Source organism: Narcine bancroftii, chromosome 12 (assembly GCF_036971445.1).
Source record: "Narcine bancroftii isolate sNarBan1 chromosome 12, sNarBan1.hap1, whole genome shotgun sequence".
Taxonomy (NCBI): domain Eukaryota; kingdom Metazoa; phylum Chordata; class Chondrichthyes; order Torpediniformes; family Narcinidae; genus Narcine; species Narcine bancroftii.
The window spans coordinates 18,614,604-18,633,290 of NC_091480.1; the positions used below are offsets into that span (position 1 = coordinate 18,614,604).

Here is an 18,687-nt window from a genome sequence, read left to right on the forward strand (position 1 = left end):
TGCAGCAGGTCAGATAGTATCCATTGTAGGAATAGTTAAGTCAACATTTCAGATTTGTTGTACTGTTTTTCCGACATAAAGCAATTTTTTTAACACATTAATCATTGGAAAACTGAAAAACATCTTTCTTCCCCATCACATTCTTTTACTCATCATCAATAAACCTTTTCTTCCTATCAACAGTCTAAACTAGAACCAGCCTGATGTCAACCTCTTATATCTGACCCAACTTGTTTCACATCTGTCAGTTGAAGAATGCTCTTTTCTGTCTTGGTAACATCTTGAGCTCATTCTCAGGTCAGATACAAATGATATTTTGAACTTCATCTCCAAAATGTGCACATCATTCTTTCATTCTATTTTCCAGAAACCTGTTCAGTGCATGTATCATTTCCATGCTTTCTGATCTTCACACCAGTTTTTGATTAAACCACATTTCAAGATTAAAATTCTTAGCTTTTCAAATCCTGCTAGTCCTGCCCCTACATTCTTTTCAAGGTCAGAATCCCTAACATACCTTTCCAAATCTATCTGCAGAAGCAACATATTAAACCTGTCACTTTTACCAAATGTTTTGTTGGATTTTCTCATCAGTTTTCTGTTTGACCATGGTCCTGCTGGGTTTCTGGACACCTTTTACCATAGCAAAGTCTATAAGTATCCCATGAAATGCAAACAATACTTGAGAAACTCAGCAGGTTTTATATAGCAAAGATTAAAAATACATAACCGGCACTTTATCAGCATGTATAAACCACAAACGAGCCTGCAGCTGACGTGGACATTACCCCTCCATTAATCTTCGTCCGCGAAGCCAAGCCAAAGAAAAGAAAAAAAAGAAACTATCTCCAATGTTTAATATGTAATTAGATGGGGATTGAGTAGAAAAGTGGTGCCTGAAGACATGCAGTTAAACAGGAAAGTCTGTGGACGCTAGGGTTGTAATGCAATACATAAAAGTATGCACTGCTTGAAGACATAATCCTATTGAATGGCATTGTAGAGTTGAGAGGACGAATGTTTGCAAGGATTTTTAATGGTAACACACTTTGTATTCGGAGACCTCCTAACCCCAGCACCGTGGCATTATGTTCGGCACAGATATGTCAATGTGCTGGACTGTTCTATGTCAAGACTGAGATGATGTTAAATGACATTCAGCCAATTTTGTTTCATAGCTGAAGGATTACAACAGGTGTATAAAATGACTTCCGTCCATTTTGCATTGAACATTTGACAGTAAAAATTTTTTTTAAACTTCTCCACCCCCCCTCCCCCCAGGCCCTGGACTCACAGCGAAAGGATTGCTTTCACTCGAGGTCAGGGGCTCCACGTCCAGAGAGTGATTATTGGAGGGGCTTGTGCGGGTGAGGGGAAGGGGCCTGCTTCCAGGTTGCAGCACCTCGCACCGCCGTAACTCATCCCGCCGACTCTCGACGCTCCGGACTCGAACAGTGAAAGCGACGGCGGGGGTCAGGGGTCAGAGATCCGGGGACTCACCCACCCCGACGCGCGGCCGGTTTCGTGGCGGTCGTTCTGCCGACCGGAAGCGCCGGGTGAAACTCCAGTTCCCAGAATGCCGGCCTGGCGACGGGGCACATGCGCAGCGGGCCCCCCCCTCCCCTCCCGTCGATCACGCAGGGGGACGTCAGCCTTTTCGGGAGACACACGAGGATCGGAGCTGGTTCTCGGCTGGTGACCGGCGAAGCCCCTCGTTCTTTGGCCTGAGGTGCCGTTGGCAGGCGCGCGCGCGCACCCTCACCTTGGGAGGGAGGGAGGGAGGGAGGAAGAAGAAGACGCGACGATTAAAACAAAATTAGATCCACGAACATTCTCAGGGCGGCCATGGATTCGAAAGACGTGGCGGATTACGCCCCTGATTCCTGGGAGCTGGCGGCCGACACGGACGTCGAGGCCCAGATGAACTCCTCTTTCTCCAGGCTCAACGTGAACGCCAAGCCGTTCGTCCCCAACGTGCACGCAGCCGAATTCGTCCCCTCGTTCCTCAGGAGCTCGGACGAAGCCGCCGAGTCGCCAGAAGGTGAGTATTTGTTTATAAATCTTGGTGGTGGGGGGGGGGAGAAAGGTTAAGAGTTACGAGGAGTGGGGGGGGGGTGTGGAAGTGAGTGGGGTGGGAGGGGGGGGGGCTTTGTTCATTTGTCCGTGACGGTGGGGTTGGGCCCACCGTTTTGGGTGGCTCCGAGGCGGAAGGAGGCTGCTGGCTCCGAGTTTCATCGTGTGTCCGAGGTCTGGGCTGCAAGCAAGTTCGGCGAATTGTGTCCAGCAAAGAAGGGTGGGGGGGTGGGGGGGTGGGGAGGGTGGGGGGGGTGGGGGGGTGGGGGGGGTGGGGGGGTGGGGGGGGTGGGGGGGGTGGGGAGGGTGGGGGGGGTGGGGAGGGTGGGGGGAGTGGGGTAGGGGGTGGGGGTGGGGGGTTCATCTAGGTCGTTTGTCAACCATGTCAGTGCCTCGAAGCTTCAAACGCAAATTTGTCGAAGCGTCCACGATCTCGGTCTGTAGTTCGAGCCCCACGTTCCCTCGGGCCGCAGGGAAGTTTGTTCCAGGAGCTTGGAGGCCCCAAAGGGTGGAAAAAGCGGCCTCCACCCGAATCTCTCTTCGGTTTCTACCTCGTCTGTGCAGGAGGGTTTCCGTCAATTTTGAAACTACTTGCACACATGAAGGGCTAAGGTCTTGAATGACCACCCCCCCCAAAAAAAAAATTCGTGGTGGGGGGGGAAGGGGAGAGAACCTGTTTGGTTCATTTTCGCTTGTGGAATCATTGATTCTTTGGAAGTGGAGTGAACTTGGTTCAGCGTTTGTGGGGTAATGATTTGGCTTGGACGCACTTCCGAAGTTATCACATGTCCACGTCGATCTATTGTAGGGATGCAACCCCTGCTCAGATGCATGTTGGCCTACCGTTTAGGAGTAACTGTCCAGTAATTGTCAGACAACTTTCAGTACTTTCTAATACTAAATTATGTTGCTGGTTAAAATATGTAATGTCATGAATTGTCTTTCCTTAACCAATTACACTGTACAATGAAGATTTTGCTTCTTGGAACACTTTTGGTTGTGTTTTCTGGAATTTGGGCTGCTAATCAAGAAAGTTGTCTTAAAAGTTTCTGAAGACATCATGAATTTATTAGACGTTATGTATTGGTACTACAGTTAGGATCATTCTTGAGGTTTTTATATTATAGTAACTAATACTGCAATATAACAGCCCAAACTAAATTTGAAGATTGAATTGTATATTATGTCAAAAACAGCACAACTTGACACAATTATTCTGAAGTTTCTTAATAAACTGATGGTGAGTTACAAAATATTAGGTGAACTAAAATTCTGGTAGATTGCAAGGAGTGATTATGGAGATGTTGGAGTTTGGGAAGAGATTCCAAAGGGCATTGGCAGCTTGCTACGGTTACCAAGACTGGAATGACCTCCTTTCAGGACAACATGTAATATCAGATTGCTAGGGAAGGCAATGGCAGATATGGATGTCATAATTAAACGTGATTTTGAGATCAAGGGCCAGTTTGTTAGCCAAAAGGCACAATCATTATGGTGAATGGAAATTGTGCAGTTTGAGATCTGGGTAGTTTGGTCATGGACCAACTTCGAGAATACTGTTTCCAGCATATGAGCAAAAGGAATAGCATTTCTGTAACTGAAGGAGCTGGATGGTCTTGATCAAGGCACCTATCTGTATCCTGGCAATTTATTTCTCAAATTTGAGGCCTTCCAAGTGGCCTGATGTTTGAGGTGGAATCAAAATAAATGCTTTGATCTACTCAATGTGAGGTAACAGGAATTAGATAATAGTGAGGAGTTTGGTTAAGGGGATGGTTGATTATTTTCAACATGAAACAACTAGACTAATAGAAATTAATCTCAATCATCTTAACAAAAGGATTTCTACTATTCCCAATTCAGTCACTGTGATTTAGACCCATGTTGTTAGTTGACTTGTGACTTTTCACTCAATGCTAAAAATGCCAATTGGTTGTCTCAATGAGAATGTACAAAATAAACAGGAGACATTGTGACTGAGCCTTCACACTAAATCTAAATACTTAGAGTAACAGTCCACGAGATGTGCAAAACCTTCATTTTGGACTTCTGGTGGATTCCTGAGGTGTCTGAAGGCTTGGTTAACTAATTCCCTGTCATGTTCACAACATAACTGTCAGCTGAAGTCCAAGACAACGCCATGAACGAAATGTATGTGCTGACCCACAAACAAGATGGGTTCATCATACTCACTATTCTTTGAACTTTGTGACATCAGATAATATTGTGCCAAAGTCAGCATGAAAACATGATTGCTACGTTTTAGTGACAGTTACTCTATCTAGAATGCCATTTTGAATTCGGACTGGGAAGAGGAAGCAACAAGTGTGCTCTGTCCAGGTTAGCAGTACTAACCCTAAAAACTGCCAGATTGACCTCCTGGGAATGAATCAGAGTGGAATGGAAAACCACATTTAACCTCTCCCAAACTCCCTCCACCAATTTTGCTTTCGGCCTGTGTGTCCTACATTGGCCAGGAGTCCTGACATGCAAAGTTGAAAGCGTGTTTAATCGTGTTTTAAACTGCATGAATTCCGGAATGTTTTAACAACTCGAAACTGGGCATACAAAGAAAAGAACAACTAGATTTACAATCATCCATAATAGATATAAATGTATTGTTTACTTAGCAGGAGCAATGTCATGCTTTTGGCCAAAGTTTTTCTGTTATATCTTGTCATGAATAATCATTTTAAACAAATCTTAATTATTGCTGCTGCTTCTCAGGATAGGTTGGAGCAGTCATTGACTTTAGGAAATACTGAATGTATGATCCATCTTCATGAATTTCTTACTTGTCTTCATGTGATGCCAAGAAATTGCCAACACCAACTGGATAATATCCACTTCAGTGTTCATTGGAATTGCTTCCATTGAATATCTGTCAATGAAATAGTGGGAGGAGTTTGTGAGGAACAAATCACAAGTATAATGGCATTCCCTCCACTTTTCTAAGTATGTTTTGAGCTGTGCATGAATGCCCAGGCTACATTCTCAGTGTTTACTCTCTCAAATGCCATGCATCAAGGATATGGAATATCAACAAAATACATTGTGGCAACTTGTTAAGGTTTGGCATCTCTCAAGTTGATAACTCCCCACACTCCCACCCCACCAATGTTAAGGATGGTGGCAGCAAACACATGATTAATCTCTCATATCAACCCCAACTCTTTGGGAACATGTCCACTTTTTCCTTTATTATTACTAGGTTAAAGTTCCATTAGGCCCCACCTGATTTCACATTAAAAGCATGTACATCTTGTTTTGCTCAAATATTCAGTTCTAATACTAAATTATGTTGCTGGTTAAAATATATAATGTCATGATGAATTAATTTGTCTTTCCTTAACCAATTACACTGTACAATGAAGATTTTGCTTCTTGAACACTTTTAGTTGTGTTTTCTGGAATTTGGGCTGCTAATCAAGAAAGTGTCTTAAAATTTTCCTATCATGTACCTTTTTTAATACAGCTAGAACCTTTTTGTGTTTTCTTTTCTGGTATATTGCCCACAAAGCCAGCTCCTTTGGTTAGTCTAAGCATGCCTGGTTCAATATAAATGTTATCTTAGGCCTGGACATGCTTGGAAGGCATTTAAAGATGTTGAGAATTTTGTTGGCAATTTCAGAGCACCAAACTGCATCCAGTTGACTGGCAACATGCTTCAAGAATATAAAATCTTGAAATGCAGCGTGTCATTGAAAATTCATTTTCGGCATTCACCTTTGGACTTCTTCCCTGCTGATCTTGGTGCAGTCAGTGAACAACATGGTGAAAAGTTTCACCAGGACATGGCGACCATGGAAAAGTTGTATCAGGGCAACTGGAATCCATCAATTCTGGCTGACTATTGTTGGACATTGACACAAGAGGCATCAGATGCTGAGTACAAATGAAAATCAGCAGCAAAACATTTTTGGGTCAGTTGAGTATAGTCAATGTGTCAGCGTCATGTGATAAACATAATAAATTCAATAAAATTTAATGTTTCTCCAAATTGCTAAGTGATGCAGCAAAACGGAAATTATCTTTGTGTTCAGCTTGAATTTGTCTTATCATTTAAACCCCACTTTGTTTTCAGGAAGTAAATCTTTTGGGGAAGGGGGTAGAGAGTCGAGTCTTCATTGTGATCATGGAACTGTGATCAAATACTAGATGATGCAGTGAATTTGAAATATGCCCTGCTGTCTACATGTGTGCTTTTTCATCCTGTATGAAGGACATGATTGCACTGAAGAGGGAACAAAGGAGATGACCAGTATGTTGGCTGGAATGGAGAGGGAGCTTAATTTGTCAAGACAGTTTGGGTAGTTTTCCTTGGGGAACAGGTGGCTAGATATCCTGACAGAGATCTACAAAATTATAGGACAGATTTTTCCTTAGTGGAGGGCATGGAGTTTGGATAAGAGATTTGCAGAGGATCTAAGGAAACACTTTCTCCCATAATCTAGAATTTACTTGTAAGGGTTTTTGTGTTCACATCAGAATTAAGTATCTTGGACTTTAGTAAGGCATTTGGTAAGGTTCCGCACAGAAGACTAGCATATAAACTTAAAAGAGCACGGTATAGGAGGTATGGTATTAAGGTGGATAGAGAATTGGTTGAGGGACAGGAAGCAAAGAGTAGGAATAAATGGGTTCTTTTCAGAATGGCAGCCAGTGACTAGTGGGGTACCACAGGGCTCAGTGCTGGCGCCGCAGCTGTTTATGATATATATCAACGACTTAGATGTGGGAATAGATAGCAGTATCTTGAAATTTGCAGATGATACGAAGTTGGGTGGCAAGGTTAGCTGTGTGAAGAATGCTGAGAGTGCAGGGTGATTTGGACAAGTTAAGACGAGTGGGCGGGACATGGCAGATGCAGTTTAATGTGGATAAATGCGAGGTTATCCACTTTGGAGGTAAGAACAAGAAAGATTATTATTTAAATGGTATCTGTTTAGGAAAAGGGGAGATGCAGCGAGACTTGGGTGTTGCTGTGCATCAGTCGTTGAAAGTGGGCGTGCAGGTGGAGCAGGCAGTGAGGAGGGCGAATGATATGTTGGCGTGCATAGCGAGAGGATTAGAGTCCAGGAGTAGGGAGATCCTGCTGCAGCTGTACAGGGCCTTGGTGAGACCACACCTGGAGTACTGCGTGCAGTTTTGGTGCCTTACATGAGGAAGGATATTCTTGCCTTGGAGGGGATGCAAGACATTGAAGCTGATACCAGGGATGGAGGGGCTCGCATATGAAGAAAGGTTGGATAGAGTAGGCTTGTATTCTCTGGAATTTAGAAGATTGGGGCGGAGGGGGGGGGATCTTATAGAAACATAAAAGACTAATCACAGGAAGGTTGTTTCCAATGCTGGGAAAAACCAGAACCAGGGGCCATAGTTTAAGGATAAGGGGGGGAAACTGAGATGAGGAAAATTTTCTTCTCTCAGAGAGTGGTAGATGTGTGGAACTCTTTGCCGCAGGAAATAGTTGAGGCCGATTCCCTGTCAATATTTAAGTGTAGGTTAGATTTGGCCCTTGTGGCCAAGGGGATTAGGGGGTATGGGGAGAAGGCAGGAACTGGGTAATGATCAGTCATGATCATAATGAATGGTGTAGGCTTGAAGGGCCAAATGGCATACTCCTACACCTATTTTCTATGAAGTTTTAGAATTGCAAAGGTATGGAAGCCCATGAGTAATGTCATGGTTAATGGGAATGGCATTGCTGGCATGTTATATTGGCATGAACAAAGACTTGAATGGCTTGGTTTTTTTAAAAAAAAGGCTTGTATGATTGAATTGACATCTGCAATTGAAATGTGGTAAATGAGATGGCTATCAAACGATTCAGTGCAGAGTCAAGGAAACAGGCTCTCTGGCCTTGCTTGTCAATGTTGATCAAGTTGACTTTCTAAGCTAGTACCATTTGCTTGCATTTGGCCCACATCCTCTAAACCTCTCCTCTCGTACTTGTCTCAATGTCTTGAAATGTAATTGTACCTGTATCCTCCACTCCCTCTGGCAATATTCTGAGGAATTGTAAAATATCAAGAAGAATCAGAACATCTAAAAATTCACAACCGTAAACTGCCTATTAACAGCGTAACATATCTTGGTATGTGTATAATGATTGCAAATTGTGCACAACATCTGCAGGCGTTCAGGTGATTAATGCTGAGGTGCTCAAGACCTGCAACATCTGTGAACCCCTAATAAAGTGTGTCCAGCAGAGATCCAAGTGTCATTGATAAATGTTTAAGAAGCAGCCTTGGATCTTGGTTGAGGCTCAATTGGTTATGAATATCTAATCTTTATGAGTGAGACTGTATGACTGAGCAATACAAGTTTGAGAATTAAGGGTGTATGGTTTGAAGTTGTTCCCTTGGTCTGAAACGAAAAAAGGATGGAGCTTCACAACTCCACATGTGGGGGGAAAAATTGTCCCTTGGGTCCCTTTCAAATATTTTCCCATTCAGCTGTGCCCTCCAGTTGAAGACTCCATTTTTTTTTCTGGGCAAAAAGGCCTTGTGATTTCATATACTTCTAAGCCTCCTGTGCTACCAGGAAGAGAGTCCAGAAATGGTGAGCTTCTTAATACTTTAATATCCTTTTGTGAATCTCTTCTGCACCTTTTCCAGCAGAATAATATCTTCCCTGTTGCTGAGTGACCAGAATTGCAATATTCCGTGTAGTCTCACCTGCATTTTGTACATTTCTCATATAATGTATTGACTCCTGTAATTGGTGCCTTGACTAATGATGGCAAGTATGCCAAACACCGATGCCACCCTATCTATTGTTGTAGCTGCTTATGTGGGACGATGTATCTGTACTCTCTGTTCTGTAGCACTCTTGCAGGCCCCACAATTTACTCTCAATCCTATTCTAATTTAACTTGTCAAAATGCAACACAGCATAATCTTCAAGTTGTATTCCAGTTGCCACTCCTCAGCCTATTTTCCTATTTGAGTTCTATTTAAGGCAATTTGTGTGGAAGTGGAAGTTCTTACTATATTGAATATTAAGATGTAGTACTTAAAGATGATGAAATGTTCTTGAGAAATGAAATGTAGCCTTATATATTGTGGCAAACTATTACTTGAAAACATGACTCACCAACACCACCTCGAATGATGGGGGGAAAAAATTAAAAGCTGGCTTTGTTGGCAGTTCCCACATCTCTTGTAGCTTGATACTATTTTCACAAATATTGCTGTTGAAGGGTAACTGATAGTTACTATAAGAAGGATCATTTTGATCCTTGGGTGATGCCATGATTCACAAAAGGAAGAAGCAGACAATTGACCACAGGAAGGTCTTGGGCAGTGGGGAAGGTGAGGGGGGTGGGTGGCGAAGTGGTGGCTGCAGGGGGTAGAATTGTACTCAGTGATTGTCACTATCACTATTTACCAGTTACTAGCAAGTTTATTACTGGTTAGAAAATGTGATTGTTCTATTTAGCTTGAAATGGTGTTCCAGACAAGTCTTGAGTATCAGAGGGTGATGAAAGAGGTAGGACAAGGTAAGACACAATTGCTAATATCAGAAGTGTAAGGGAATCTAGTAAACTAGTAGAATCAAGTGATCTGATGTTTTTGGCCTTTAAGTTGATGAGCAGTGTACTTGCACTGTTTAGGGTAGGAGAAGTGGAGAAGAGGCCATAGAGAAATTATTTTTCTTTTCTGGATAATCCAATGGAGTTAGTGTCAGAAATTGTCAGATATACATACGTGCTCTTAGATGGACAAGGGCTGATTAGGGAGAAATTTAAAATTTACACATACATCAGGCCAGTGCTGTCCAAATACCCCAATTAACCTACAACTCTGTACATTTTCTGAAGAGTGGGGAGAAACTAGAGCACCCAGAAGAAACCCACGCAGACGTGGGGAGAACATACAAACTCCTTGTACCTTGTAGATAGTGCCAGATTTGAAGCCAGGTAGTTGGTGCTGTAGTATCATTGCATCGCCCCCTGTGGTGACCTTGCATCAGCATAGTTTTGTAAATGGGAGGTCATGTCTCTCAAATCTGAGTTATTTGAAGATGTGACCACAAAGGTTGACAAGGGCAGAGTGTGGATGGTATTTATACAGTGAAATCCTGGGTATCCGGCACCTATAGGGATTGGAAGGTGTCAGATCAAGTAAATTTTTCAGTTGCTTAAGGTTTTGTGTTGCATGGATTGATGAATTAACAGTGAGGCATGCCAATTTTAAACTTTTTTGTTTTCAGTGATTATTTTGCTTCTTGCTTGAATTCTGGGTAATAGGATTTTCTGTATATGGATTTTAGTATGGCATTCAAAAAGGTTCCACACCCTTCGCTGCTCTGGAAAGTTTGGTCACATGGGATCCAACGTGAGAGTAGATTGTCTTGGAAGAAAGCAGTGAGTGATGGTGGTAGATTGTTTATTGGACTGGAAGCCTGCAACTCATGGTGTGCCACAGGGCGCAGTGCTGGACCCATTGCTGTTTGTCGTATATATCAATGACTTGGATGAGAAAACATGTGTTATGATGAGCAAGTTTGTGGAAGTCACTGGTGTTTGATATTGTAGATAATGAAAATGGTTGTCAAAGATAGCAGCAGGGTCTTTATCACTTGGGTAGGTGGTTCATGGAATTTAGTACAAAGAAATGAGAGGTTGCATTTTACAGGGTAGGACATGCATACTAAATGTATTGTGTTGGGGTGTGTTGTCAAGCAGAGGGATCTTCGAGTATCTGTACACAATACCTTTTAATTGGCACCATAGGTAGATTGTGTGGTCAAAAAGGCTTTTGGCACATTGGCCTTCATTGGTCAGTATTGAATATAAAAGTGGGAGGCTATGTTGCAGTTGTATAAGATTTTGCTGAAGCCCCATTTGGAATACTGTTCAGTTTTGGTTACAGTGCTGCAGGAAAGATGTTGTCAAGCTAGCAAAGGTGCAGAGAATACTCTTGAGGATGTTGCCAAGATGGGGACCTGATCTAAAGGAGAGGTTGAGCAGTCTAGGGTTTTATTCCTGAAAATGCAGGAGGATGAGATATGATGTCCTCAAAAGGCACAAAATCATGAAAGGATGAATGTGGAGTCTTTTGCCCAGAGGAGGGGAATCAATAACCAGAAGACGTGGGTTGAAGGTGAGAGGGGAGATTTAATGGGAACCTATGGGTTTTTTTTAAAAAAACGCAGAGGGTGCTGAGTGTATGGAATGGGCTACTAGAGGAGGTGGTTAATGCAGGTGCAATTGCAACACACCAGGGAGGAAAAAAAATTGGATGGATAAATGAATAGGATGGGGACAGAGGGATGCTGTCAAAACACAAATTCTGGAGCAGCAGCCATAGAAGGTAAAGTTATATTACCAATGTTTTGGACCTGAGACCAAACACAGGCAGGTGGAGCAAGTGTGGGTGGGACATTTTATTCGACGTGGGTGAGTTGGGCTGATGGGTCTATTTCCATGCTGAGTGACTATGACTCCAGAAAAGCAGAGGCTTTTGAAAGCTAATCTTTATTCTGGACATGAGCAATAAAATATAGCTGATGCTTTGTTGTAGTCAACAGAATCGTTAGAACATTGAAATGCTTATGATTCCAGTCATACAAAAGATTGCATTTAATTTCCTGGGATGTGATCAGTGATCTCAAGAATGTGGTCGTTTGGGGTTTTACCTGGTCTCATCTGTGTCGTCATTTTATTCAAAGTCTGTTGGTATAAATGACCTGAATTTTGGCCATCTCCTTGCCTGAGTTGTGTAAAACTGTTGAAAGTTAAGATTTGAATATTTGAAGCTTAATGTTTTGCTTCAAAGTCAGCACGATGTCAAATATCTGGCTATCATTTTATTCCTGTTCCAGTTTCACTTGCATGCAATATTTGAGTGAAGCTCAATATCAACTGAAACGGCGCCTTTTTTTTCCCCACAAGGAACATGGCAGTCTTGCAATCTCAACATCATTCCTAAAAATTTCAACTATTCCGTTTGCACCTTTCAGACCTGTACCGGTAATTATCCTGTTCACACTCCGGGTGTTGCACCATCATCCTATTATTACTCTTTTGGAATTGGCTCTTTGTTCTTTCTTCCCCCCCCCCCCCCTCCCGTCACCACGTCTGTCAAAACTCAAATTTTATCAAGAAATGCCAACAAAGTTGTCTACCAAAGCTTGCATTTGACACTCTTTCCTCCAGTTCTACATTCAGTTATCCCCTTCCATGATCAATTCTCAGCTTTTTTTTCCTGCCTTCCTTTCCCCCCCCCCCTCCCTGCCGCCACCAAGCACCCATCTTTTTATTCAGGCTCCTGTCTGCTTCTTACTGATACCTTGACAAAGGGTTCAGAATAGAAACATTGGTTATATATCTTTCCCTCCTATGGATGCAGTGGGACTTCCAGAGTTTCTCCAGCAATTATAATCACAACATCCGCAGACTTCCTTGTTTCACACCTATCCTCAACATCCTGTGGCAGCTCATTCCACATGCCTACTATTCCGTGGAAAAGTTACCTGCTGATTTGAGATGAGAAATTAAGCTTGGGGGGTGGGGGAAATGAAGTTTTGGTGATGAAACTCATTCTCTTGAGTGTTTTAAAAACTTTGTATAAATATGGAAATCACTACACAAAGATTGAATGGTGGCTTTACACGAGCTTCATAAAATCATAGCTTGATTATATCTAGATCCCTATGAGCAGGCTGGGCATCATAATTTGATTATATATTTCTTGGTCTTGGAGGGTGAGTAGGAGTTGATAATCATGCCTCAGGATAACCAGAAGGTTACAAGTGCTTTTTTTTTTCTGCATTACAGGTCAGAGATTGAGTTATTATCAGGGTAACATGGGAAAGGTTTGTTAGAGAGCGAGAAAGTAAGTGTTCATTAGTTAAAGACTTAGAGTAAAGGCAATATTTTTCAGTAATGAAGTTGAAAAATGGTTGCAAGTGAAAAAGATAGAAGTCTGGGCAACTAAATTAATCTTGGCTCAATTGTGAATTTTAACTGATAGTATCATTGCATTTCAATAGAGCAAAGATATCTTTAGAGGCAAAAGTCAAAAAATGTATTGATCAGCATGGTATCGCAGCAAGTTGTGTTGCTTCCATGATGTGTGCCATTGTGGAGTTTGCAACTTCTCCCTTGTGACTCTCCTTTGTTCTGTGTTACACCTATTTCAAAGAAATGAACTGAATAATAGGTCAATTACATGCTGTAAAATACTTACTTTAATGTGGATAATAGAAAAATTGGCAGAGTTGATGGGCGTGCAAGAGAGAATCGGATCAGGGAAATGCAGATAAATTGGTCAGTTGGTGTGAAAGGACAGCTGATACATCCAGTGGACTGAATGGCTACCTCCAATAACAATTTTTTTTTAAAGTGCACCAGCTTCATTTTCACTGAATGACAGCAGGATTGTGGTGTTGAAAGTGGTATTCGAGTTAGGTGTTTAATTGCAAATTATTCTTGTGGAGAAGGTGCCAGGCTGTACAAAGAAAACAGTATCACTGCTTATGTTCCTCCTTTTTTCCACCCACACTTTACTCTACATTTTTAGTTGGCTAGTGCTGTGTCCTTTCCACTTCACTTGAGTATGTCGTACCTAACACAATCAGCAGAGAAAATACTTGGTGTATATTAACATTTTGGACCCAATCTTATTGCTGTTGGTTTCAGTGGCCCAGATGAGGGGGAATCCGCCCTATGGCACATTTTGCCGTCTGAAAAATGGTATAGATTGTTTTACTGCGTAGAATTATTATTCTATAAATGGTTTAATTGCTGGCAAAATTTTGTTCCAAATGAAGCATTTGATTTTTTTAAATTTATATTAAAAAATATTTTTGAAAAGTCGTGTTAATTAAAAGTGTAATCTGTGAGCCAATAATATGCATTGAAATCACTGGGATATCAAATCATATGCCAGATATAGACTGTAACATGATCCGAAACATTGATATCCTGGTGCAAATGTTGATCAGAAAGTTTGAATATCTTCAACTTTGTGTAAAGAATGAGTGTCACTTGACAGTTATATACCAGATCAGCATCAGTAGAAATTTGCCAATACAATGGCATCTTCAAAACAATAATTTTTAATAATATAATAACAACTATGAGTAACATAACACTACTTACTTAACTCTGAACCTAACCCGAAGTGAATGTGCGTGGGTGGCAAAACATGATCGTAAAAAGGATCAATTTTTAAAGTTTTAATGTTTTGAAACTCAGATTCTTTGAGTTATTGCATAAAAGTAATTATGGAGTAGTTTTGAGGCATCAGAAACTCAGGAATTTGTAGAGTTGTTTTCAGAGAATTTTCTTATGATTTTCCTCTCTTGCATGGAGGTTACAGTACTTGTATTTTCTTTCACGATGATTTCATAAACCCCAGCAAGGGTTACATGAAGAGGCCATGTGAAAATGGATATGATGAAACTTAAAAGAGACAGCTGAAGTGGCTCTTCCTTACCACTGATTTTGTCTCCCATGATGGAGAGTACAACATGGACAGTACCTCTCTGACCAGAGGCTACTGCATTTCTGACCTCAGATGAAAACTGTAATATTGTCTCCTTGAAGTGTCTTTAATCACATGATGTTGGAAAGGTATTCAATCAATTTTTTTTTTTTTTACAGTTTATATAATATCCATCTTGTATTAGATCCCGATATATTTTTATTAGGGAATATGCAATCATTAATCGATTTAGGTTTAGAGGATTATCAGATTTCATTTATTTATTTAGCTTTAGTTGTGGCTAAGAAATGTATAGCACTTACTTGGAAAGATAGAAATATACTAACTTTAGATAAGTGGTATTTGGAAATGAAATTTTGTTTGACTATGGAAAGGATATCTTTTTCAATTCAGGATAAGATGTCTTTTTATAAGTTAAAGTGGACTCCGTTTGCTAATTATATGCATTTAAGTTTGATTTAAATATATGTTTAAGTGTGATATTTTAGTATTGACAATTTTTTTTTGTTGTTGTTAGAATTTTTTAGGTTAAGTTTTATCTCTTTTTTTGTAAGTGGGTATTTTTTTTCATATATAATGTCAATTTTATTAACTCATCACTTTATTTTGGGGGGAGGGTTGGACTAATTTTAAGTTAGACTATTAATATTGTGTTACAATTAACGGGGAGGTTATTTTGTGTAGTTTTCTGATGTAATATTGTAATCATATCTTTTTAAATTTTTTTTCTATTTTTATTTAAATGTAATTCTTTATTGTATTCATGTTATAAAAATTTTAAATAAAGTCTTTTAAAAAAAATCACATGATGTCTCATTTCTGTCTCTGAAGTTTGTTCATAACACTTAAAAATAATAAATCATGAGCCAAGGTCTCGGCCTGTCTGCGCAGGTCATTGAAGCAAGAACACTATTGTCTTAGTTTCAATGAAGAATCACTTCAGTTTTTAGACACAGCTTCAGCCAACAATGGTTTAGCAGACATTTCAACTCTCAAAATTGTGTGTAAGGGTCTGTGGTGTCTGTGTGTATCCCTGACCACTCACAAAGCCTTTTCCAAGAAATAAATAGATTTTTCCTAAAGATTAATAATAAAATAATTCCATCACAGGCATGACAATCTGTCACTATATTTGAACATAAATGTTAGACTGGCATGGATTAAATTATTTCCCTGAATGTTGTCATTGGAGCTGCCCAGCAGCCTGGTTTTAGTCATCACCTTAGGTGCTATCTGCATGGAGTTTGTTTTCTTTGTGAGGCTTTGCCCTGGTTTCCTTCCACATCTCAAGATGTGCAGGATGGCAGATCATCTGTTGAATTGTATGTTGAATCTGGCAGGAGTTTACAAGAATCTGACGAGAATATAATGGGATTTGTGTAGGTATAATGCAAATAGGTGTTTGGCAGATAGTGTGGTGGGATTCTCCCAGACTGCATGGCAAAATGATTGAAGTATTGCAAAGATTTAGAAATGTACAATGAATGTTTCATCGTATTTTTGGAATTTGGTTTTGTCTATTTATATATTTTTTTCGGTTGCTTTGCCCTGGTCTACTGAAACCAGTTGCTGAAAGCAGCTGTCCAAGTTTTCGTTGTGTGCCAAGAACTGTTATTTCCAACTCGATCCTGTCCTCACCATGTATTTAAAAATGTTTCAACAAGGACCAGGAGTGCAAGTGATGGTGTTTTTTTTTTCCAAATAAAAATAACTCTTTCTGAATTCTATGCCTTAGTCCAATTGAAGAACCCCAGTTTACATATAATCAACAATCAAACAGTTCACTCAGGATTCAATTGTACTTGAGGCTGCCTGCCCAATATTATCTTTGGCCAACTGATTCCTTTTTGTTTCCTTCTGCCTCAAATATGAAAAATTGCAATTCTCTTGCAGCAACTTTGGGCAGAATTAGTGTTTCATGATTAATTTTACATGAATGTCACAGCATTGTAAACAGAACATTGGGTTAAGTTTTATATGACCATTGTTTTAGAAAAAATGTTAAATTATGTCAAATTGATTGAGTTTTATTCGTACAGTAAAATCTCTGTTATCCAGAATTCAAATAACCAGCAAAAAATTGAGGAAATAAATAGAAATTAAAATAAACAAAAAGTTGAAAATTGTAAAATCAATGCTCTCTGAAGCAACACTCAACTGTTAAGATGGGAGCACACAGTCAGCCAGTGAAGTGCCCAGGTCATGCCCTGCCTGCAGCAGTTGTTTGAATGAAGTGTTGTCTCCCAGTCTTTTTTCTTTTAATTTGTTTATTCTTAATACAAGTGCATTAGTTAGGCATTGGAAGAGTGAATTTCAGGCAACAGGAAAATTCGCAGAGCTGGTATCTGCAATCTCTGTAGGTGCCAGATACCAGGTGTTTATTGTATTTCAGTCATGATCAAAAAATGTATTAAGTCACTTGATATTCCACTCAGGGCACTTTTAGATTGCAGTACCCAGGTAGCCCTCCTAGGACCTGGGTGAAATTATTGGATCATGTGGGCAGGATGTGCCTTTCAAATAGCAGCCAAACCTACCTGTTAAATCGCCTACCCAATGATTTGAGGGGGAATCCTGGCCCTACACTGACATGCTAAGTGATGCTTCACAGTCAGCCCCACAGGAAATCCCTTTCTGTTTAAAGTTTTCCAAAATGACTCCCAGTCTGTTGGATACACCCCTCCCCACCTGCTCTCTATTTCCCTTAATCACAACCTCAAAATGATAGGATTGTTTTGGCCTCAGGCAGATAGAACAGAGGCAGCATGTTGCAGAGGAATTCAGATCAATGTGCTCCATCAAAAAAGCTTTTAATTATTTCTTGAAATATTGTTCCCAATGTATTTCCAAACAATCTTTTTTTTTAAATATTCTGGATTTTAAAAAAATACATAGTAACATTTTAAATAAATCTTACAAACACAACAAACAAAATCCAAACAGTCCCTCCCTCCCTCCCTTTCTCTCCCCCCCCCCATACATTTAAATCTGTTCACCATCAGAACTTACATATGTTTTAAATATAGAGTACAGTTGGATAAACTACATTTTTGTATGTATAATAGTTACTTCTGTAACCTTTATTCCTTTATTACTATATCTGGGCCCCTACGTGATCCAGATATGGCTGCCAGGCCATTACAAAAGTATCATTTTTTTTCTTTAAGTTATGTAATTTTTCTTTCCAGGGGTATACAGCTAGTCATTTCTGCAGTCCATCGTGCTATAATTAGAGGGAGTCAGGCTTCCAAATAATCGCAATACATTTTTTTATTGCCACCAGTGCTATTTTGAGAAATGAATTGATATTTGGTCAATTTCTTGCTTATTTCCATAAAATGATCTAGTCGACATCGCTCTGGATTGCCTGTGAAGGCCACTCCTGTTAACTTGATTAACTTTTCTGCAATGTCTTGCCAAAATGGCCTCACTTTCACGCACAACCACGTGACATGTAGAAAAGTTCCTGTCTCAGTTCCACACCTGATTCTCATCTCTAAAATGTTGGCCTTTGATCTGTGTAACTTTTGTGGGGTAAGATATAATTGGTGTTTTTTAAAAAAAAAATTGTACTGAACCAATCCATATCTTGCATTTATAATTGATGTCATGCTGTCCAGACACCAATATGACCAGCTTCTTTCTGAAATCACCACGCCCAATCTGACTCCCATCGACCTCTGGAATCCTGGTTTTGCACTTTGCTCTAGAGTGCATAGTCCATTTTTGTTACAAATTTGGGTGTATTCCTCATCCAGATCATTCATTCAGTTTCACTAATTTTAGGTGGGGTCAATATCGGTCGCCATATTTCTCTAAGCTGGAGAAAACAGAAGGCCGCATTGGCCACTCTGTTTTTGTTTTAATTATTCAAAGGACATGAGTTCTTTCCATGTAACAGTCTTTAATATATCTTTTGTCATACCACAAATTTAATATTCTATTTCCCATGTTCAATGGTGCTTTCATTGATATCCCTACCTTTTTTTCCTCTACATTCATTAATTTCTTTCCACGTACGAACATGTATTAAAATGGGGTTGTCCGTCTTTTTTTCCCCTGTGATTTGACACTTCATTTATAGATAAAGTCCTTTGCTTCCCCCATCTCCATTGAGTACATTCCCATTTAACTCAGATAGGGGATTGTCTTCAAT

General features: G+C 40.2%; 1 protein-coding gene across 3 annotated transcripts in view; it reads left to right on the forward strand.

Moving 5' to 3' along the window:
• The first annotated feature begins 1,645 nt into the window (after positions 1-1,645).
• LOC138746996 (eukaryotic peptide chain release factor GTP-binding subunit ERF3A) overlaps positions 1,646-18,687 on the forward strand; it is a 47,288-nt gene continuing 30,246 nt past the window's right edge. Inside the window, exon 1 of one of the 3 annotated variants that reach the window (XM_069905811.1) lies at positions 1,646-2,041. In XM_069905811.1, coding sequence (XP_069761912.1) covers positions 1,846-2,041 — 196 coding nt within the window. In that variant the 5' untranslated portion in view covers positions 1,646-1,845. Of the gene's footprint in view, positions 2,042-2,225; positions 2,248-18,687 lie in introns of those variants that run through there. The other 2 variants (XM_069905810.1, XM_069905812.1) reach the window with 2 other exon arrangements.